The sequence below is a fragment of the Mustelus asterias genome, chromosome 3 (assembly GCF_964213995.1).
Source record: "Mustelus asterias chromosome 3, sMusAst1.hap1.1, whole genome shotgun sequence".
Taxonomy (NCBI): domain Eukaryota; kingdom Metazoa; phylum Chordata; class Chondrichthyes; order Carcharhiniformes; family Triakidae; genus Mustelus; species Mustelus asterias.
Window position 1 is genome coordinate 21713029 of NC_135803.1, and position 23521 is coordinate 21736549.

The window sequence follows — 23521 nt, forward strand, 5'->3', positions numbered from 1 at the left end:
GTGGTAGAAGCAGCCATAGAACAGCTTCTTTTAATGTGTGTTTCTTTCAATGTGCTACTTCTCCAGTTTCTCAAGAAGGCCTTAGGAACAGTGCACGGTGGCACAGTGGTTAGCACTGCTGTCTCACAGCGCCAGGCATCGGGTTCAATTCCGGCCTCGGGTCACTGTCTATGTGGAGTTTGCACGTTCTCCCCATGTCTGCATGGGTTTCCTCCGGGTGCTCTGGCTTGCTCCCACACTCCAAAGATGTGCCGGTTAGGTGGATTGGCCATGCTAGATTACCCCTTAGTGTCCAAAGATGTTTAGGTTAGGTGGGGGATTAGCCATAGTAAATGTGTGGGGTTATGGGGATAGGGAGAGCAGAGGGCCTGGCTAAGATGCTCTTTCGGAGAGATGATGCAGACATCGGTGGGCTGAATGGCCTCCTTTTGCACCGTAGGAATTCTAAGGAAACTCACTTGTTTTGCTTTACTGTGCCTATATAACTGTGTTGAATGACACAAGCATTATTTTAGATTTGCAATCTAAAAAAAATACAATGTTTATTTTAATGGTTCTCAAGTATATTTCAAGCAATCTTGGAAAAATTGGAATTTAGTTGCACTGTGAGTAGAGATTGGTGCTGGTGTGATGTCAATATAATAGCAGCGATTGAATTCATCTAAGTGCAGTTTTGTTGGTGCATTGATACTTGTCAAAATAGATGTGATTATTCTTGATATGGTAATGGAAAGAACTGTGATTCTGGTTAACTGTGAGGAAAAATAAGATGGTATTGTAGTGACACGGAATTGTAGAGAAAAAAAGTAAGATCATATATTAGTGCGAGAATGTGAAGGTGTGAGGGGGAAGCAGCGAGGAAGACAGTGGAAAAACAAAAGAATCAAATAAAAAGAGAAAATAATGAATCAGCCTGATTAGTATAAGACTGGGACAGAGCGGGGAATAAGAAGCTTGCGCTGGAATTCTACCGCCCTGCCCGCCACGGAATCCGAGCGGGCGAGGGGCAGACAACGGGAATGTCCGTTGAGCTCAGGTGGGAATTTCCGGTCTCGCTCGAGAAGGGCCGTAAAATCCCACCCTTGGCGTTTCTTTATCTATAAAGTTTAAAGTTTATTTATGAGTGTCACAATTAGGCGTACATTAACACTGCAATGAAGTTACTGTGAAAATCCCCTGATCGCCACACTCTGATGCCTGTTCGGGTACACTGAGGGAGAATTTAGCATGGCTAATCCACCTAACCAGCATGTCTTTCGGACTGTGGGAGGAAACCAGAGCAACCAAAGGAAACCCACGCAGACATGGAGAGAATGTGCAGACTCCGCACAAATGGTGACCCAAGCTGGGAATTGCACCCGGGTCTCTGGCGCTGTGAGGCAGTAGTGCTAACCACTGTGCCTCCATGCCGCGCTTGTTGTCCTTTGCCTGTTATCCCATAAATTCGGGATTACTATCTTTTATAACCTTGAGTTCCGGCAATGGGAAGGGGAAGGGGCCTTGGTTCTCTGGTCAGTGACCCTCTTCTTCCTTTTTTCTTGTTGGGGAGCGCTCCGAGTCTTAAAGGTCTTGCGATACATATTTAATTGTGTTTTTCTATGTGCTATATACCTTGTATTTGCACAGAAGGAGTACATTCTCTTGCAGTACCTTTCACTTAACTCATAGAAAGGATGAGTAGCACCACAGCAGGGTGATGGGTGGATGGATAGATGTCAAGGTGGTTGGTGTGGTCCTAAGTCCTCATTTTAGGTGAGGAACGCCCCCATTAGAACTATCGGTGCCATATTTTTCTTTGTTTTTTTGTTAATTATTCTGGGTCTAAGAAATCCTGAGCTTATCCTGTGGTGCTGCAGACAGACTAAATATCCTGGAGTGGATTGGACTTCTTGTCCTTGCCGTTGGTGCTTCTGGTTGGTGGGAGTGTGGGGGCGTGAGTGTGGTTATTGGGTCTTTGAGTTTGGAGTTTCTATTTTGTTGCTCCGAACAAGGGGGTGCACCATGGTGCCATGTTTTAGTGTCCTTATCCTGTTGTCCTGATTCCCAACACCCTTTCCTGTTTTCCTGCTACCCTTTCAATATCCCTACAAAAGGAGACGCTGACCGCAATGACAGAGGTTATGATGTCTGATTCCTTCAATTATTTGTATTGAGCTTTGCTGTTCTTCTCCATGGATGTATGTGAAATGATGATCATTCTGTACTCTGCTGAATCCTGGGGATTTGTCGTGTATCGTGCTGAATATAAAGTTGAAAATTTCACAATAAAAACATTATTTCAAAAAAAAATGAAAGAGAAAGATTTAGGACAGAGAGAAAGGGAGTTAAACCAAAGTGTGCAAGAACAGAACAAACCTCAAGGGGGCGACCTTATCGACTTGTCGATTGATTGACATGGAGATCCGGTAAGATTGAGCGAGTGGCGAAAAACTTTGCTCGCGCCCGGTTTCTCGCCTTTCGTGATGTTCTGCCGGCGAAATCAGCCTCACGTCTGAGGCACCCCTAGATCTCAGCAGCCGGCTTCCCGGTGTGAATAGGCTCTGCCCCCTCCTCCTGCTGGCGAGAATCTCATTTGGGCTCTTTTTTTCCTAAGTTCCATACGATTGCGACTGGGAGCTCGCTCAAAAAAATGGGCATGGTTCTCTCCCGTTTTCACACTCATTTGGCACTTAGAAATTCTTTGGTAAGATCTGCCCCCTCCCCCGGCCTCCTCCCAGTCTCTATTATGAGTTGGCCACAATCTAACTTGCCTCCATACTGAAGGTACTGAAGCATTCTAATTGTAGACACTCAGGCACAAGCAAGTTCAACTCACCTCTGACGGTTTGGTAATGCACTGGCCCCTTCCAGAACACGGGAGGTCATCCGGATTATTCTTCTGTTCCAGGCAGATGCTGGCTTTAACCGTCACGTTCACCCTCAGAGTTGTCATTGCTTTAGTGACTGAATCATTCACGAGGGCTTGAGGAAATAATTCAGGGAGAAAAAAAAAGCATTATAAACAAAATGGTTTCCCTGGTAACAGTTTTTAACAAATCTTATTTAAATATTAATGAATTGCAATCAACTGGACCATCTGTGTCTTGAAGCATCAGCTTATCCTGGATTTTAGATCCAAATTAATCATCAGCAGAATAATTACTAACCACTTTAGAAATAATTGAAGTCAAAATTATATAATCAGAATTTCTATGAAACTAAAATGATCCCTAATATCCGAGTCAGCAAGGCTCAAGTAAGCCAATTCTGGTATGATTAACTTGTAATAAGGAATAATTCCCAATATGTTGTTCCTCACAATTTAGTGTCCTCCTGTATCACTGTTGATTCCTTTAATGTGTAGGTAAAGGGGTCTTGGTAGGAGTCAGAAGGACTCTTGATTGATTCTTGAGATTTCAACAACCACCTGCTGAATGTTACCAGATGCTTAGGGACAGGCTGGGACACAGAGGGCAGAGGCTGTAAAGTGCTGAGGGAAGGGATGGAGTGCCTGTTGCTTTCCTGGTGCCATGAGTTTTATTAGTGCAAGGGAAGATAGATGATGGCCCTCCCATCCAGAGGGCCACTGAAGGAGTTCTTTCCTCCACCGTTGGCATTTTATCACTGACTCTTCAGCCCTTCTGCCAAGTGGGTGACCACCCAATAAAGCCTACGGCACCCCCGTGGGCTGGTGATGGGGCGGCCTGCCTGATTGGGCATTCTGTGGCCCATGGAGTGGCCCACTCCCTTGACAAAGGTGGCGCCCATAGCAACATCCCCCCCTCCCTCCCTCCATTCTCACCAACACCTGGGCCTGCTCGACCTCTGACCTATTGGCGGAATTTTACAAGAAAAATTCTAATTGTCCAGCTAGCGTGAGAATGGGAGAGTTTCAGATCTGTTTTTTGGGTGAGTTTTTACTCTGAATCTTATGCACTTAGTGCTTGAAAAACGGGCGAGACTGTTTCTAGCTATGAGAGGCAGTGGGCGGGGCTTAATTTGTCAGCCAGCCTGATCAGGCAGCAGAGAGAGCTATTGTGCTTGTGTAGACCTCTGTGTCTGCATATGCACAATTCCAATGGCAGGGATCTGACAGAGAGAGAACTGTCAGGCCTCTGCTGCTGCAGCCAGCTTCAACTCAGTGCACCCCCCCAGCAATTGCGGGGGCCCATGGTCGATCGCTATCCCCATGCCACCCAAAAATACAGCCCCCGCCACACCCGCCCCCCCCCCGCCACCCCTCCATCATCCAGACTGATCGCACCCCCCGCTCCCCCCCCACACAATCTCCGGCAGAGTACGCAGTGAGCCCCCATCCCTTCCCATACTGATCTAATGCAGAGTAGCAGCGGGACCCCCTCTCCCTCCTCACCAATCTCTGGCACAGTGTGCAGCATGTCCCCCTGCCCAATGATTGCCATTGCAGAGTACGCAGTGGGGCGCCCCCCCCCCCCTCCCTCACCGATCCGGCCACCTTGGCCTGGCCTTGCCCTCCCATGGACACCGCCCCTCCAGGCCCTGACTCAAGCCCCTCCACAAGTCCGGCCCCTTCGGCCTCCACCCCTTGCACTGCCCGGTGGGCAATGCCAAGGTGTCCAGTGGGCATTGCCAAAGTGCCAAACTGGCAGTGTCAAGGTGCCAGGTTGGCACTACCACATTGGCACTGCCCAAGGGGCACCCACCTTGCCCTTGACCTCCCCGGGGGGGCCTCAATGGCCTCTGACTCTACCAGCGAGGGCAACACGAAGGTTCCCCGATCATGGGGAGCAGGTGCTTTCCTCGACGGAGAGAGCCCCTCCCCGTGGGGCCGCAAAGGCAAGCGAGCCCGGACGATTGAGCTCCAGGCTCGCTAAAGACATCTGAATAAACATTTCAATAAATTTAAATAATTCATTCAACCTCTCACTGGAAATGGGCGAGAGGCTGACCGCACCGGAAATCCGGTGCCGGTAAGATCATGGGAGCTGAGAAATCAGGCCCGATCTGATTTCTCGGCTCTTGCGATTTTACTGAAAAAAACACCTGTCAACAGCTGCCCCCCCACCACCCCCCCCCCCACCACCCCCCCCCACCACCCCCCACCCCCACCCCCCCTCCCCCGCACACAATCTCTTTCCCCCACTCACAAATCTCTCAGAAACGGTTTTATAATACAACTCTATAGTTACGTTACGTACAGCTAGCAACATATCGTACACCAAATTCGAATATATCTGGCCCTTCCCTGAATTCACTTTAAAAAATTCTTTCACTTCTGGAATGTTGCTTTATGATTCCTGGTCATGACTGGCTCAATAACAGGAGGATAGGCAGAGGATAGGCACAGGATAGGCGATCAAATTCACAGACCATCCACACTCTCTCACCTGACCCACTTACACATCTCACTTTTCTCTGGTTGCTAATATATTTATTACGTGCGAGGATTGGAAACAGCTGGGATGGAGATGGGGCCCAAAAGACAGAGAAAATAATATTATTGGAGATAGTCTCTTCCCCTCTCCCCGATTCTGTCTCAGCAACTTTCCCTGGGAAAGTGGGGAAAATTCCCATCACCTGGTCCAAGATGAGCAAAAACTTCCAAGGTGGTAATCATTGTATCCCTACAGTGCAGAAGAGGCCATTCGGCCCATCAAGTCTGCACCGATTCTCTGACAGGGTAACTTACCCAAGCCCTCTCTCCCACCCTATCTCTGTAACCCCTCACATTTCCCATGGCTAATCCGTCTAACCTACACATTTTTGGGACACTAAGTTGCAATTTAGCATGGCCAATCCACCTAACCTGTACATCCTTGGAGTGTGGTAGGAAACTGGAGCACCCGGAGGAAACCCACGCAGACATGGAGAGAACTTACAAACTCCACACAGAGGGTGGAATTTTCCCATCCCGTCCGCCAGGGGAATCGTGGCAGGCGGGACAGGACCATGCAAAGGTCCGTTGACCTTGGGCGAGTTTTCCGGTCTTGGGGCGAGCGCGGCCGGAAAATCCCACCCAGACAGTCACCCGAGGCTGGAATTGAACCCAGGTCCCTGGCGCTGTGAGGCAGCAGTGCTAACCACCATGGCACCGTGCCGCCCCATCCTCACCCTTGTGGTAACACAAGGGTTCAGCTAATCTCAATTCATTATTTAATTTCAACAGATACCTGCCATAAGGCGGGGAGGAAAGAAAGACTTGGAGGAGTATAACTTTCTTTGTGATATAAAAAAACAATTGAATTCTAAATGTTTTCAACCACACTCATGATTAGTTTTTTTTCCCAGAAGATTCAGAAATGTGAAAGGGGAACTTGAGCTGTTCAGTTTATTTTCCACTAATCATTAAAATGTATTTCAGTCATCAGCAGTTTCCATTCAAGTGTCCATTTGTCACTTGTTCCACACATTAAAGCTCTCAGATATGTATTTAAATTCCCAGCTCATTGTCTAAAAAGCATTTGGGCGTGTGAGTGGAACAAGAGGCATCAACAGAGAAGGAAAACAATCAAGGAGTTATTACGCCATGCGTGGTAAAAGTAAGTCATGACCTAGTTTCTAGAATTCATTCATCCATTATGTTCTCAGCATCTGTCTTGGCTCAGAATATATAGATAGGAACTGCAGATATAAGCAAATTTATCTAGGCCAAACGTTCCATTAACATTACATTCTTTACTGCGATTCATTGCAAATATTGCTGTGACAGAACTGATATTGGGGCAGATTATTGGGCACAACATATTTGCAAAGCGCTTAATCTGTGCGTGTGTTGATCCCAACGCCAAATTTGCCAGGTCCTTCTGGCATGCCAGGGAGATACCTAGAACAGACAATTTGGTCCCCTGAATATGTAAATTGGACGTGTACCACCTGTTAAAGGAGCCGTTTGACAAATTGTGTCACCCCCAAGAGTTACATAGAAACTCGAAGTAGCGGTAGGCCACTCAGCCCTTCAAGCCTGCTCCGTCATTCATCTTGATCATCGCTGATCATCGAATTCAATATCCTGATCCCCCCTTCCTCCCATATCCCTTGATTCCTTTAACCCCAAGAGCTTGGGCCTGCCCCACTTACATAGCATGGCAGCCAATCAAAAGGTAAGCTTTTGAATTTATAACAAAACACTTTCTTGTGAGCCAGGAGAGTGGAAGATTGAAAGCAATGAAAATAAGCATGGATCGAGATCTAAATTGGTCGGTTAACTCATGATCACTCATTTTGCACAACTGCAAGGGCACGGATAGGGTGGCACGGTGGTTAGCTCGGCTGCCTCATGGCTCCAGGGACACGGGTTTGATTCCCGGCTTTGGTCACCGTCTGTGTGGAGTTTGCACATTCTCACCATGTCTGGGTGGGTTTCCTCTGAGTGTTCCAGTTTCCTCCCACACTCCAAAGATGTGCGGGTTAGGTGGGTTGGCCTAGTGGTATTATCGCTCAACCATTAATCCAGAAACTCAGCTAATATTCTGGGGACCTGGGTTTGAATCTTGCCACGGCAGATGGTGGAATTTGAATTCAATAAAAATATCTGGAATTAAGAATCTACTGATGACCATGAAACCATTGCCGCTTGTCAGAAAAACCCACCTGGTTCACTAATGTCCCTTAGGGAAGGAAATCTGCCATCCTTACCTGGTCTGACCTACATGTGACTCCAGAGCCACACCAACGTGGTTGACTCTCAACTGCCCTCAGGCAACTAGGGCATAAATGCTGGCCCAGGCAGAGACGCCCATGTCCCATGAATGAATTTTAAAAATAAATAAGATAAAAAGAATCCTGCTGACTAATTATCTGCATACACGGTGACAGTGAGGAACCTTATCTCCCTCCAGGGCATGTTGTAAAATAATGCCATTTCCTAACAGGCATCAGTGGCAGGGAACACTCCTTGCCACAAGACTACATCATCCCCAAAACAAACTGCACTGGTGTTGAAGGATGCAGTAAATGCAATGGTGGTTCTGAATATGGAGCTGATGGAATTGGGAGCAGAACCAGCACAATTTATTCAGGCCGGTGATGTTCAGGAGTTGTTGGGTGTTTAGTAAATTGTACCTAACATTGCAACCTCGGGTGTCGAAACTGTGTATTCCTGATACCGTCATTAGCAGGATATTTGTTATGGAGAAAAATATGCAATTTCCTGTTTTTAATTAAAAAGGAAACATTGTGCCCCAGGGTCTCAATCATGAGTTAAATTTGATCCAAAATGCCCTCTATCTTTTCTCATTTGCAAATGGCAATAGATGTCAGATCAATTGGGCGGCACGGTAGCACAGTGGTTAGCACTGCTGCTTCACAGCTCCAGGGACCTGGGTTCGATTCCCGGCTTGAGTCACTGTCTGTGTGGAGTTTGCACATTCTCCTCGTGTCTGCGTGGGTTTCCTCCGGGTGCTCCGGTTTCCTCCCACAGTCCAAAGATGTGCGGGTTAGATTGATTGGCCATGTTAAAATTGCCCCTTAGTGTCCTGAGATGCGTAGGTTAGAGGGATTAGTGGGTAAAATGTGTCGGGATATGGGAGTAGGGTCTGGGTGGGATTGTGGTCGGTGCAGACTCGATGGGCCGAATGGCCTCTTTCTGTGCTGTGGGGTTTCTATGATTTCTTTCTATGAATTGTAATGTTAAATTTAAGATGGCGAGATAATTGTTAACCATATTATATGGGGCAAATGTAGGTATGATGCGCGTTATCATACACGAGGCTTGATGCTCAGGAAATAAAGGCTTTTATTTGCTGTAACAAAGCAGCTAACAATTATATACACGATCCCAGACTGAGGGGTCCCAGCCAGAGCAGGGACCTTTATACCTCTCCCAGGAGGCGGAGCCCGACTGGGATGTACCACAACACTACAATACAAAGGTGTAACAACCCCACCCTAACCCCAACAGCAACAAGTAGCACAACCCATCCCTAACCCAACAGCAACATATGTACATACTTGTAGTACTGGCCAGACCCTGGCTCAGTACTATCCAGTGGGAACCAACGATGGTTCACCACAAGGTATATGGAGATAAATTGCAGATCACCATTGATCTTAATGTATCATAGAAGCCCTACAGTGCAGAAGAAGGTAATTCGGTCCATCGAGTCTGCACCGACAACAGTCCCATCAAGACCCTACCCGCGTAATCCCACATATTTACCTACTAACCCTCCTGAAACTAAGGGGCAGTTTAGCATGGCCAATTGACCTAACCCATGCAGACACGGGGAGAAAATGCAAACTCCACACAGGCAGTCACTCAAGGCTGGAATTGGTCCCTGGCGCGGTCAGGCAGCAGTGCTAACCACTGCGCCACTGTGCCGCTGTGCCAAATCCGACCTGGTGTGGGGGATAGGTTACTAAATGGCCTCCTCTTGTTCCCACGTTCCTACTTATGCCCTAAAAATTTCATGAAGTATGATAGCACACAAGGCTTAGCAGCACACCATAGATAGCTACTGTGCACTACTGTGCACGCAGTGACTGGAATCACAGTACTGCATATGCCTCTGTCAGCAGACTATCAGATAATAGTGATTAAAGCTATATTGATTCATGGCAAAAGTGTTGAATTCACAATATTTTAATGCCATTAACACGATTATATGGAAGTGACCACAGACCTGAGCCTTTCCTACAATGAGGTTGTCATGGCAATTCTGAATTCAGATCAAATATCCTTCAGCCATAGATTGGAAAAACGAAACGTCCAGAAACCGGATTTTGTTTTGAATGGCTACGCAGTTAATTTGTTATGTTAATAAAGCAATGTGATATTATATTACAGGTGTCATTAGTGTTATCAGGTAAGAATTAGGGTGCTGAGGGTTGGCAAATAGAGAAACAACTTAGTATTTGTAGACTACAGCTAACTTAGAGATAGGCTATTGCACAATGAGTAGGCCTAGGCCTATCATATGTGGTAGATGAGAAAACCCAGAATACCTGAATAGAGAAATGCAATCGGCCCTTAGGGATTTTATTTATTATTGTCACAAGTAGGCTTACATTAACACTGCAATGAAGTTACTGTGAAAATCCCCGAGTCGCCACACTCTGGCGCCTGTTCGGGTACACTGAGGGAGAATTTAGCATGGCCAATGCACCTAACCAGCCTCTTTCAGTCTGGGAGGAAACCGGAGCCCCCGGAGGAAACCCACACAGACACGGGGAGAACGTGCAAACTCCACACAGACAGTGACTCAAACCAGAAATCGAACTTGGGTCTCTGACACTGTGAGGCAACAATGCTAACCACTGTGCCACCATGCCACCCATGGTTTTGAATAAAGGGTACCAGCCTATATGTGAATAATGACCCAGGTCTTGTGGGATAGTTTCTGTTATAACTGGGTTTTCTTCCAGTAATTCTTAAATTACCTCATTGTACTGAAAAGTCAAATTGACATTTATAGGGGCTGTTGATTATTACAATAGAATTATAAACAGATCAATTGCTCCATTGCCAACTGTTTCATTATCTCTGTCTGCTACTTTGTATTCACCAGTGAGTTTATCATACCAATTTAAGTGTTATTGTCAGTGGTGGACCTATAATTCCAGCAGTGAATATTGACTTAAATCAAGAGAAGTGCTGTAGATACCTGAAATCAAATCAAGAGTGAAATGGATATTTGGGCTCATTGCCTGGTATAGATAGTCTTCTGGACTTCATCGATACAAACTCTCAGGAACAGTCAAACGAGTAACATGGGCTGGCTTCATCTGGACAACTACTTGGGGGGCATGGTGGCACAGTGATTAGCACTGCTGCCTCACAGCGCCAGGGACCTGGGTTCAATTCCGGCCTTGGACCACTGTCTGTGTGGAATTTGCACGTTCTCCCCGTGTCTGCGTGGGTTTCCTTCGGGTGCTCCGGTTTCCTCCCACAGCCCAAAGATGTGCGGGTTAGGTTGATTGGCCATGCTAAATTGACCCTAGTGTCAGGGGGATTAGCGGGGTAAATATGGGGGTTACGGGGATAGGGCCTAGGTGGGATTGTGGTCGGTGCAGACTCGATGGGCTAAATGGCCTGCTTCTGCACTGTAGGGATTCTATGATGGTCTTCGATGTACCTACAATGAAGTTACTGGTCTTGATCAAAAACAGAAAATGCTGGAGAAATTCAGCAGGTCTGACAGCATCTGTGGAGAACAGCGAACAGGGCGAGTTCACTTGTCCTGCCTACCACGGGAATTGTAGTGGATGGGGGTGGGGAAGACCATGCAAAGGTCCAATTTTCCAGTTCTGGGACAAGCGCTACTGGAAAACCCGCCCAACATTTTGAGTTGGAATGACCCTTTGCCAGAGCTGAAGGCAAAGAAAATCAGACAAGATTTGTACTCTGAGGGTGTTTGGGGACTGTAATTGGACAAAGGGAATGTAAACAGTGATGATAAAGGCTGAGAAAGGTGCTAAAAGCATCCATTAAGTGATTGGAATGTGTGAATGGCAGAGCAGAGGCACAGATTGTGAGGGGACTACCTGAGGAATGTGGCAGTTGGCCCTGGGGAGGGTGGGGGGAGGGTGTATGCACTGAGGGGGTGTTTGAAGATGAGATGGAGGGCGAGATTTCAGATGTGGAAAAATACAAGTAAGAATAAAAAGTGATAAAATGGATGAATGAGATGTGAAGAAGAAATGAAATAAAACAAATGGAAATAGGATGAAGGTGTTCTTATTATTGTCTTTAAAATCATCTCCTGTTCAGGTTCAGGCACTGGGGCAATGTTTAATCGCGGCGATAGGCTCTTGCCTGCGAGCTGGTGAGCCAGTGGGAGCCCCGCGTCACCGCATTTAGCCCAGGCATGAATTGTCATTAAGGACCCTTGAGGCTGATGTCCTTCCCACCAAGAGCTGTTCGGCCAATCAGGGGGCCAATAGGTGAGAGGAGGGGGTGGGCACTAGGGAGAGTGGATGCCACAGGAAGGAGAGGGGGTGGCTCCCCAACACCCTTCCTCAATGCCTTTCAATGAGGGACCCCCCCCCTCTGCACCCCCCTCCCACCCATCTCACCCCGCCAGTCTCTGGGAGCTCATAAGCAACCCCACACAAAGAGTCCTTTGCCCACGTCTGGATAGATACCAGGGCAGCAGGATGAGGCCCTACATTAATTACAAATGTAAGGGCCTCACTCGGCAGCCAGACAGGAACATTTTCCATGTGCCTTTCCTGAGCTGAATCGGGGTGGAGACAGGACAGTGGTGAGATTCCCAACCGCCACCATTCCTCACAATTCAATGCCCCCCATCACCAAACACAACATGGGAGGGGAGGCATAAAATTGTGCCCAGGGTCACATTAAGTTCATTATGTTCATACAAGAGGATTTTCACAGTAACTTCATTGAAGTGTTAATGTAAGCCTACTTGTGACAATAAAAAATAAACTTTAACCCACTGCAGTTCATTACTAAGGAGACAGGGTCAGGCAGCATTGGGAATACTTGTATTTTCACACCAGTTCATTATATTCATGATGAATGACATTGAAGGTTGCGGGGCTAAAGGTTTTCTTTTTTAAACATGAGTCCTTTTTACTGTTTTAACTTTTCAATACAGCAATGCTCCCTGAGGTTGGGGCCAGTTTAAGATTCCTACAAACTTAAAGTCAAGGGGGATCCTGGCAAAGATTAAATTGTGCTGGGTTTATGTTAAATATTTTGTTGTAAATGCTGCAATGGTTCAAATCTCCACTGGTTGCAGTCATCGCTCGCACAAAGGAAGATGGTTGTTGTTTTTGGAGGTTAATCATCACCAACCCAGGACATTACTACAGGAGTTCCTCAGGATAGTGTCCTCGGCTGAACCATCTTCAGCTGCTTCATCAATCACCTTCCTTCCATCATAAGGTCAGATGTGGGAATGTTCACTGATGATTGCATAATATCCAGTACCATTCGTGACTCCTCAGATACTGAAGCAGTTTGTGTCCAAATGCACCAAGATCTGGACAATATCCAGACTTGGGCTGACAAGTGGCAAATAAAGTTCCTGCCACAAAAGTGTGAGGCAATGACCACCTCCAACAAGAGAGGATCTAACCATCACCCCTCGACATTCATTGGTATTACCACCACTGAATCCTCCACTATCAACATCCTGGGAGTTACCATTGACAGAACTGGACTGGCCATATAAGTTCTGTGGCTACTGGAAGAGCAGGTCAGAGGCTAGGAATCCTACAGTGAGTAACTCATCTGCTGACTCCCCAATACCTGTCCACCACCGACGAGGCACAAGTCAGGAGTGTGATGGAATACTGTCCATTTGCCTGGGTGACGGCAGCTCGAACAATGCTCAAGGTGAAGAAGGTTATCTGCATAAGATTTCCAACAATGGTATTTTCTGATTGGCTGCCAGGAACTGCATGAAAATTCACAAGGTTGGCTTATCCCTTGATGAGCACTACTTCAGCAGGTTAATTTCCATCTTCATTTTTAACATTGGGATTGGTGTTAAAGATCTTGAGGTGATTTCATTGGTCCCAGGGAACACAATTGTTTCTCACTAGTGGCAGGAATGAGCTGAATATTCTAGTGGTCATTGGAACCTCGTACATGTCATCAAGGAGACTGATCTGGAGGTTAGCAGGTTCTTTTGTCTTATCCAGTGAGGGATACAATGGACATCTTACTCAATGACACAGATCTTGAAGATAGCTGAATGACAAATTTTGCTGGATCAGATTACAAGCTCAACTACGGTTGAATGTTAACACTCTCCCACCAGAATCAAAAGGTTGTGGGTTCAAGTCCCATTGCAGAGACTAACACACATAACCTTGGCTGGCACTCCAATGCAGTACTGTGGGAGTGCGGTACTGTCAGAGGTTCCGGCCTTCAGATAAGATGCTAAACTGAGGCCTCTTCAGCCCTCTCAGTTGGACATAAAAGACGAGTATAAAGTGAACAGGAGCATTTGGCCTGACGTTCTGGTCAATATTTATCCGTCAATCCACATCCATCTAAAACTCTGAGGAGCTCTGAGGAAGGGTCACCCTGACTCGAAACCCTGGCTCCATTCTCTCCCCATCGATGCTGTCGGACCTGCTGAGATTTTCCAGCATTTTCCGTTATTGTTCCAACTAACACAGCTTATCTGCTCATTGGCCGCTTGCATACGCAAGCAAACAGGCTGCTGCTTTCACCGTATTACAACAGTGACCACACTTCAATAAGTACTTCATTGGTTGTAAAGCACTTTGGATGTCCCGAGGGTAGAAATGTAAGTTCTTTAGTACATTGTTTTATTGGATTAGATGAGGAAGTAATGACCTCCTGATTTAATCAGTGGCAACTGATGAAGATATTACCAAGCAGTTAGTTGGAGCTTTGGTTCTGTTCAAGCAAACATATCCCTGAGCAGATACTTCTCATATGTAGTTAACATATATATTAGACACCCTGCAGGCTTTCACATGGGAAACAACTCATGACCAGTTGGAACCTTGAACATTTTCAGACAGGTGCTAAATTATATAGGTCTCTTAGTTAACCCTAAGCTAGGTAATGATAACAGTGGTTAGCACTGTTGCCACACAGCGCCAGGGACCCGGGTTCAATTCCCGGCTTGGGTCACTGTCTGTGCGGAGTCTGTATGCTCCCTCCGTGTCTGCATGGGTTTCCTCCGGGTGCTCAGGTTTCCTCCCACAGTCCGAAAGACAAAGAACAAAGAACAAAGAAAATTACAGCACAGGAACAGGCCCTTCGGCCCTCCAAGCCTGCACTGACCATGCTGCCCATGCTTCTGGGGACCATATCCCTCTATTCCCATCTCATTCATGTACTTGTCAAGACGCCCCTTAAAAGTCACTACCGTATCTGCTTCCACTACCTCCCCAGGCAACGAGTTCTAGACAGCTATATGAACGGAGTGGGAATGGAGGGATACAAAAGAGTGGTTTAGTTTGGACCAGGGAGCGGCGCGGGCTAATTGTTCCTTGTTTCTCGTTTCAAGGCTTCATTCTATGATCATCTTGCTGGTGCCAATACAGAGCGAGACTGCGGATAGTTGGGAACCTGTCTCGAGGGCAGGGAATTCATATGGTGTTCGTGGAAGTGGAAATGACTAGGGTTGGGAAGCATTTTCCGATCAGGGCCATTGTGATCTCCTGGACTCGTTTTGATCGCCTCAGGGGGTCGGAGAGGAATTTCCCAGATTTTTTTTTTCTCCCCATATTGGCCCTGGGGTTTTCACTCTGGGTTTTCGCCTCTCCCTGGAGATCACATGGTCTGGAATGGGGGGGGTGGGGGTGAGTTAATAGGTTGTGATGAACAAAGCATCGTAGCTGTGAGGGACAGCTCGGTGGATAGGATATTGGTATGTAGATAGGCTGGAAAATTGGGCGGGGATCATGGATTCAGGATTCAATCCTGGACCGGGGAGCGGCGCGGGCTTGGAGGGCCGAAGGGCCTGTTCCTGTGCTGTATTGTTCTTTGTTCTTTGTTCCAGGCACCCACCACTCTCTGTGTAAAAAATCTGCCTCGTACATCTCTTTTAAACCTTGCCCCTCACACCTTAACCCTATGCCCCCTAGTAATTGACTCTTCCACCCTGGGAAAAAGCTTCTGACTATCCACTCTGTCCATGCCTTTCATATTCTTGTAGACTTCTATCAGGTCTCCCCTCAATCTCCGTCGCTCCAGTGAGAACAAACTAAGTAGGGCGGCACGGTAGCACAGTGGTTAGGGCGGCACGGTAGCACAGTGGTTAGCACTGCTGCTTCACAGCTCCAGGGACCTGGGTTCGATTCCCGGCTTGGGTCACTGTCTGTGTGGAGTTTGCACATTCTCCTCGTGTCTGCGTGCGTTTCCTCCGGGTGCTCCGGTTTCCTCCCACAGTCCAAAGATGTGCGGGTTAGGTTGATTGGCGATGCTAAAAAATTGCCCCTAAGTGTCCTGAGATGAGTAGGTTAGAGGGATTAATGGGTAAAATATGTAGGGATATGGGGATAGGGCCTGGGTGGGATTGTGGTCGGTGCAGGCTCGATGGGCCGAATGGCCTCTTTCTGTACTGTATGATTCTATGAACTATGAACTAAGTTTCTCCAACCTCCCCTCATAGCTAATGCCCTCCATACCAGGCAACATCCTGGTAAATCTTTTCTGTACCCTCTCCAAAGCCTCCACATCCTGGTTAGGTGCATTGGCCGTGCTAAATTTTCCCTCAGTGTACCTGAACAGGCACTGGAGTGTGGCGACTCGGGGATTTTCACAGTAACTTCATTGCAGTGTTAATGTAAGCCTACTTGTGACACCAACAAATTAACTTAAACTTAAACTTTGATAAAGCACCAGAAATGCCCATTTTTCAGGGGGATTTAATCTGTGCGTTACAAACCCAGATTCCTCAAGAAAGCTGGTATGATATTGATCCAATGATGTACATTAAGAAAGTTCCCAGTGTTTTGGGCGGCACAGTGGCACAGTGGTTGGCACTGCTGCCTCACAGCGCCAGGGACCCAGGTTCAATTCCGGCCTCGGGTCACTGTCTGTGTGATGTTTGCACATTCTCCCCGTGTCTGCGTGGGTTTCCTCCAGGTACTCCGGTTTCCTCCCACACTCCAAAGATGTGCGGGATAGGTGGATTGGCCATGCAAATTGACCCTTAGTGTCAGGGGGATTAGTAGGGTAAATACATGGGGTTATGGGGATAGGGCCTGGGTGGGATTGTTGTCAGTGCAGACTTGATGGGCCAAATAGCCTCCTTCTGCACTGTAGGATTCTATGAACAGCTCTCGGCGTTGATCTGTTCAATATTCTGTCTGCTCTTCCTGCTGTGTTCCCATTCCTTTCCAATCGTGTTTCTTTAACAATATCTTTGAAGTTTATGCAGTCTTTTTCATCTGATCCTTCGGGATGTTGCAGGATTGTTCTGAGTGCAACTTCAAATGCTGTGTGAAGGTTTGTTGGGAAAAGGGAGTTTGGTGTGAAGGAGAGGCTGGTACTCCTATGCTTTTTCTAACGATTTCACCCTGTAGGAATTGGTTTCTGCTCTCCTATAGGGCAAGGAGGTGAGCTATTGGTGAATATCTGGTGAATATCCGATTAGTGGTCAAGGTTTATTTTCCGAAGGCATAAAATAGTACTGGAGTTTGTGATAAGATTAACAAATATCTTTTAAGTTTAAGTTTATTAGTGTCACAAGTAGGCTTACATTAATACTGCAATTAAGTTCATCTGAAAATCCCCTAGTCGCCACACTCTGGTGCCTGTTCCGATAGACTGAGGGAGAATTTAGCATGGCCAATGCACCTAACCAGCACATCTTTCAGACTGTGGAAGGAAACTGGAGCACCCGGAGGAAACTCATGCAGACACGGGGAGAACGTGCAGACTCTGCACGGACAGTGACCCAAGCTGGGAATCGAGCCCTGGTCCCTGGCGCTGTGATGCAGCAGTGCTGACCACTGTGCCACATCGGGTATCTAAAAGAAAATAAATAATTGAACAAAATAATTGAGTAATTAATTAAAGCTCATTAGTATGACAGGTCAGATGATCTGTCAAGTCTGCAGCACGTGGGAACCCATGGATACGGGTGTTATCCAGGGTAAGCACGTCTGCAGTAAGTGGGTATGGCTTGAGGAACTTCGGCTCAGAGTCATTGAGCGGGAGGCTGAGCTGCAGACACTGCGACACAAAAGGCAGGGAGGGAGCGAGGGAGGGAGTGCTTTGAACACTTTGCTTCAGGGGACGGTCACGCCACTTAGAGTAGGATCTTCTGGTTTGGAAAGTGGTCAGGGACAGGAAGGTGGGACTGCAGCTGGTTAGCAGATAGGAATGCAGGTGTGTCATGCTCTGCGATTGTCCAACAGGTTTTGAGGTTCCTTCAGCTTGTTTAGGGCTGCAGGGTGGATGCGCTGACTGACCATGGGACTGTGGTAAAGGATGTTCTTCAAATGGGGCAGTGTATAAGAATATAATGGTAATCGGGCCAAAAGAATGAGGGGGATTGACACTCTTGTCTGGAGCAAAGAGCGAGAGTCCAAAGATCTGTGATGCCTGCCCAGTGCCAGGATTCAGGACATCTGCTTAGTACTGGAGAGGATCTTGCAGTGGAAGAGGCAGGCTCCAGTGGTCATGGTCCATGTAGGTACCAATGACATAGGCAGGAAAAGGAGGTTCTGCATAGTCAGTATGAGGAGCTAGGCACCAAGTTAAGAAGCAGAACCTCCAAGGTAATAATTTCTGGATTATTACCTGAGCCACATGCTTATTAGCACAGGACAAATCCGATCAGAGAAATGAAAGCAAGGCTCAAAGACTGGTGTGGGGGAAGTGGGTTCCGGTTCGTGGGACACTGGCACCGGTACTGGGAAAGTGGGATCTGTACCATTGGGACAGTCTATACCTAAACCATGCTAAGGCTGATGTTCTGGTGAGCTGCATAACTTGGGAAGTAGAGAGAGTTTTAAACTGAATAGTCGTGGCAAGGAAACAAATTTGGGAAGATGTGGTACACTGAAGAGTAGAGATAACCAGAGAGATCGACACTAGTAGGGAAATGATAAACAGACTGTGACAGGAAAGGATAGAGTATCACTTTAAGAGTGAATCGCAGAAAAGGTTAGATGCTACAAAAATAATAAAAGGACAAAACTTAAGGCTCTGTATCTGAATGCACATAACATTTGAAAGAAAACAGATGAAAGGTAAAATTACCACAGTCCCAGTTGATCATAGGCTCCTCCCCTCTGAGGGGGAGAGCTGACTGATGGCGATTTAACCTGAAAAACACCACACCTCGGGCGAGGGGCAAGGTTGAGAAGGCAGGGCCTTCATGAGTAACCTCAGCTAGTACAAAGCTCAAATAGAAATGAATAAGTATGATCTGTTAGCAATTACAGCGACATGGCCACAGGATGACATAGATTTGGACCTGAATATTGTCAGAAAAATATGGGGTCACTCATTTAAGACAGAGATGAGGAAAATCTTTTTCTCTCAGAGGGTCATGAGTCTCTGGAATTCTCTTCATCAAAAGGCGGTGGAAGCAGAATCTTTGAATATTTTTAAGGCAGAGCTGGATACATTCCTGATTAACAACGGGGTGAAAGATTATCGGGGGCGGGCGGGCGGAAATGTAGGGTTAAGTTACAATCAGATCAGCCATGATCTTATTGAATGGCGGCTCAAGGGATCGAGTCGGCAACTCCTGCTCCTAATTCATAGGTTCATACATTGATATGAGTTATTGGCGTTAAGACCACTTGGCGCTCAAAAACAGATGTGAGCTTTCCAGTGTTCAGAGAGTGTGAGATCTGTGTCGCTTGTCAATGGGCTCTCAGGCAGCCAAAAAAATAACCACAAAGTATATTTGCCAAATTTGCTGAGTTTATTTGCTGGGAAGAAGCAGCAATAAAATCCACGAATAAAGCAGCAGTTATTGACTTAGTCATCTTCCTCGTCAAATCCATGCGACCTGGCCAAGCTTTAGGCTTTCACTAATAATGTGCTATCTCAAAACCTCTTCTTTATACCCCAGATTTAAGACTTGATTTTAACCCTGCCTACCCAATGGGTGAGCTTTGCTAAAATGGCGTTCATAGCTGCCATCCCCATCCCACCATTTTAGCACATTATTTTTCTTTAGCTGCATGTTGGGCATCAGTCCCACCCAGGGAGATGGGGTGGCAAAGAAGTCAAAAGTCACAAACTGATGCCAACATTATGATGCTGCAAAATTGTGAATTTTCCCAGTATGGTTATTTGCACATATAAATGATTTGGAGGAAAATGTAACTGATTTGATTAGCCAGTTTGCGGACGACACAAAGGTTGGTGGAATTGCAGACAGTGATGAGGACTGTCAGAGGATACAGCAGGATATAAATCAGTTGGAGACTTGGGCGGAGAGACGGCAGATGGAGTTTAATCTGGACAAATGTGAGGTAATGGATTTTGGAAGGTCTAATACAGATGGGAAATATACAGTAAATGGCAGAATCCTTAAGAGTATTGATAGGCAGAGGGATTTGGGTGTACAGGTACACAGGTCACTGAAAGTGGCAACGCAGGTGGAGAAGGTAGTCAAGAAGGCATACGGCATGCTTGCCTTCATTGGTAGGGGCATTGAGTTTGAAAATTTGCAAGGCATGTTTCAGCTTTATAGAACCTTAGTTAGGCCGCACTTGGAATACAATGTTCAATTCTGGGTGCCACACTACCAGAAGGATGTGGAGGCTTTGAAGAGGGTACAGACAAGATTTACCAGCATGTTGCCTGGTATGGAGGACATTAGCTATGAGGAAAGATTAGAGAAACTTGGTTTGTTCTCAGAGGAACGATGGAGTTTGATATCAGAATGACCTGATAGAAGTCTACAAGATTATGAGGGGCATGGACAGAGTGGATAGTCAAAGGCTTTTTCCCTGGGTGGAAGAGTCAATTACTAGGGGGCATAGGTTTAAGGTGCGAGGAGCAAGGTTTAAAGGAGATGTACGAGGCAAGTGTTTTACACAGAGGGTGGTGGGTGCCTGGAACTCGCTGCCGGGGGAGGTAGTGGAAGCAGATACGATAGTGACTTTTAAGGGGCATCTTGACAAATACATGAATAGGATGCGAATAGAGGGATACGGTCCCCGGAAGGGTAGGGGGCTTTAGTTCAGTCGGGCAGCATGGTCAGTGCAGGCTTGGAGGGCCGAAGGGCCTGTTCCTGTGCTGTAATTTTCTTTGTTCACCCTAGTTACCCAGTCAGGAATGTGTCTGTTGCATTCCTAATTATAGCCTGAAAATGTTACGCACTTCAAAATTTACTTTAAAAAAAGCTTCAGGAAGAGCGCTTTTGAGATTATTTTAAACCAATTATCTGTCACAAGATGATGGCAGTTTGCCACAGCAGGACCTTTCGCTGAGCATTCTTGCTGTGAATTAATTACCCTGTTGCAGATGAACAGAATGTGCTTGCTCTCTTATTATAAACCATCACAGGGCATTAACTTTTAATTCTCTATAACAATTATTAACTTTTCTCCGAGCAATTTCATTTCTGAAGTCAACAATGACAAAATATATGAAAGAAATCAGAATATTGACTCTTCATTTGAAATATTCCTCTTAAAAAAACAACCCTGCAGAGTATTAGGCAAAGAATAACAGGGTCATCCTGACTCGAAACTTTGGCTCGATTCTCTCTCCACAGATGCTGTCATACCTGGTGAGATTTTCCAGCATTTTTCTGTTTCTGTTTCAGATTCTAGCATCTGCACTATCTTAATAAAAGCAAATTAGTGTGGATACTAGAATCTGAAATCAAAAGAGAAAATGCTAGAAAATCTCAGCAGAACAGTAAGGGGGTCGGACAGGCGTTTTTGCGGATCCAGGATGTCGCTGGTCGAGTCCCAGAGATCCTGAGGGGGGAGGGAGAGGAGCCAGAGGTAGCGGTACATATTGGTACCGCTGATGTGGGAAGGAAGGGGGAAGGGGTCATGAAAAGAGAGTATAGGGAATTAGGGAGACAGCTGAGAAGGAGGAAAGCGAAGGTAGTAATCTCAGGATTGCTGCCCGTGCCACGGGAAGGTGAGGGCAGGAATGGAGTAAGGTGCAGAATGAATGTGTGGCTGAGGGACTGGTGCAGGCGGCAGGGATTCAGGCTCCTGGACCATTGGGACCTCTTTAGGGGCAGGTGTGACCTGTACACAAAAAACAGGTGACACTTGAATCCCAGGGGGACCAATATCCTGGCGGGAAGGTTGGCTAAGGCTACTGGGGAGAGTTTAAACTAGATAGGGTTGGGGGGAGGGGATCGACACGAGGTGACTGGGAGCGAGGAAGTTAGCTCGCAAACAGAGAAGGGTTATAGACAGTGCAAGAGGGAGGATGGACGGGGGATAGAGAAGGGGAGAGCTCAGACTAAAGGATTGAGATGTGTTTACTTTAATGCCAGGAGTATAGTGAATAAAGGGGATGGGCTCAGAGTGTGGATCGATGCCTGGAAGTGTGATGTGGTGGCCATTGCGGAGACTTGGATGTCTCAGGGACAGGACTGGATACTCCAGGTGCCGGGATTCAGATGTTTCAGGAAGGACAGGGAGGGAGGCAAGAGAGGGAGTGGAGTGGCACTGCTGATCAGGGAGAGTGTCACAGCTGTAGAGAAGGTGTATGCTGTGGAGGGATTGTCTACAGGGTCTCTGTGGGTGGAAGTTCGGAGTGGGAAGGGGTCGATCACTTTGCTGGGAGTTTTCTATAGGTCACCCAATAGTAACAGGGAGGTGGAGGAGCAGACAGGAGAGTTGCAATAATAGCAGAGTTGTTGTGATGGGAGACTTTAATTTCCCAAACATAGATTGGAATATCCCTAGGTAAGGGGATTGGATGGGGAGGAGTTCGTTAGGTGTGTTCAGGAGGGTTTCCTGACACAACATGTAGACAAGCCTACAAGAGGAGAGGCTGTACTTGATCTGATACTGACCAATGAGCCTGGACAGGTGTCAGATCTCTCAGTGGGAGAGCATCTTGGGGATAGCGATCATAACTCTATCTCCTTTATGCTTGCATTGGAAAAAGAGAGGATCAGGCAAGCTAGGAAAGTGTTTATATGGACTAAGGGGAAATATGAAGACATAAGGCAGCAAATTAGGGGAGTAAATTGGAAGGAGGTATTCTTCGGGAAATGTACTGAAGAGAGGTGGCAGTTTTTCAAGGAATGTCTGTCTAGAGTTCTACAGGACAACGTTCCGAGCAGACAGGGAGGAGTTGGTTGGTTAAAGGAACCGTGGTGCACGAAAGCTGTGCGGGACCTAGTCGAGAAGAAAAGGAAAGTGTACTAAAGGTTCAGAGAGCTTGGCGAAGATAGGGATCTAGATGAGTATACGGCTTGTAGGAAGGGACTAAAGAAGGAAATTAGGAGAGCCAGAAGGGGTCACGAGAAGGCCTTGGCAGGTAGGAGTAAGGAAAATCCTAAGGCGTTCTATAAATATGTGAAGAGTAAAAGGATGAGACGTGAAGGAATAGGGCCTATAAAAGGTGAAGGCGGGAAAATCTGTACGGAACCAGTAGAAATGGCAGAGGTGCTTAATGAGTATTTTGCCTCGGTTTTCACAGAGGAGAAGGACCTGGGTGGATGTACTGCGGGCTTGCGGTGGACTGAAAAGATTGAGTTTGTGAACTTTAACAAAGAGGTTGTGCTGGAATCTTTGAATGGCATCAAGATAGATAAGTCGCCGGGTCCGGATGGGATGTACCCCAGGTTACTGTGGGAGGTGAGGGAAGAGATTGCAGAGCCTCTGGCGATGATCTTTGCGTCGTTGATGGAGGCGGGAGAGGTGCCGGAGGATTGGAGGATTGCGGATGTGGTTCCAATTTTCAAGAAGGGGAATAGGGATAGCCCAGGAAATTATCGACCGGTGAGTCTAACCTCAGTGGTTGGAAGCTGATGGAGAAGATCCTGAGGGACAGGATTTATGAGCATTTAGAGAGGTTTAGTATGCTCAAGAACACTCAGCATGGCTTTGTCAAAGGCAGATCGTGCCTTACGAGCCTGGTGGAGTTCTTCGAAAATGTGACTAAACACATTGACGAAGGGAAAGCGGTAGATGTGGTTTATATGGATTTTAGCAAGGCGTT

The 23521-nt window shown here is 46.8% G+C and overlaps 1 protein-coding gene across 1 annotated transcript in view; it reads right to left on the reverse strand.

The window, feature by feature from the left end:
- dner (delta/notch-like EGF repeat containing) overlaps positions 1-23521 on the reverse strand; it is a 319201-nt gene that overhangs the window by 118688 nt on the left and 176992 nt on the right. The window contains exon 5 of the mRNA XM_078201917.1: positions 2816-2961. Coding sequence (XP_078058043.1) covers positions 2816-2961 — 146 coding nt within the window. The remainder of the gene's footprint in view (positions 1-2815; positions 2962-23521) is intronic.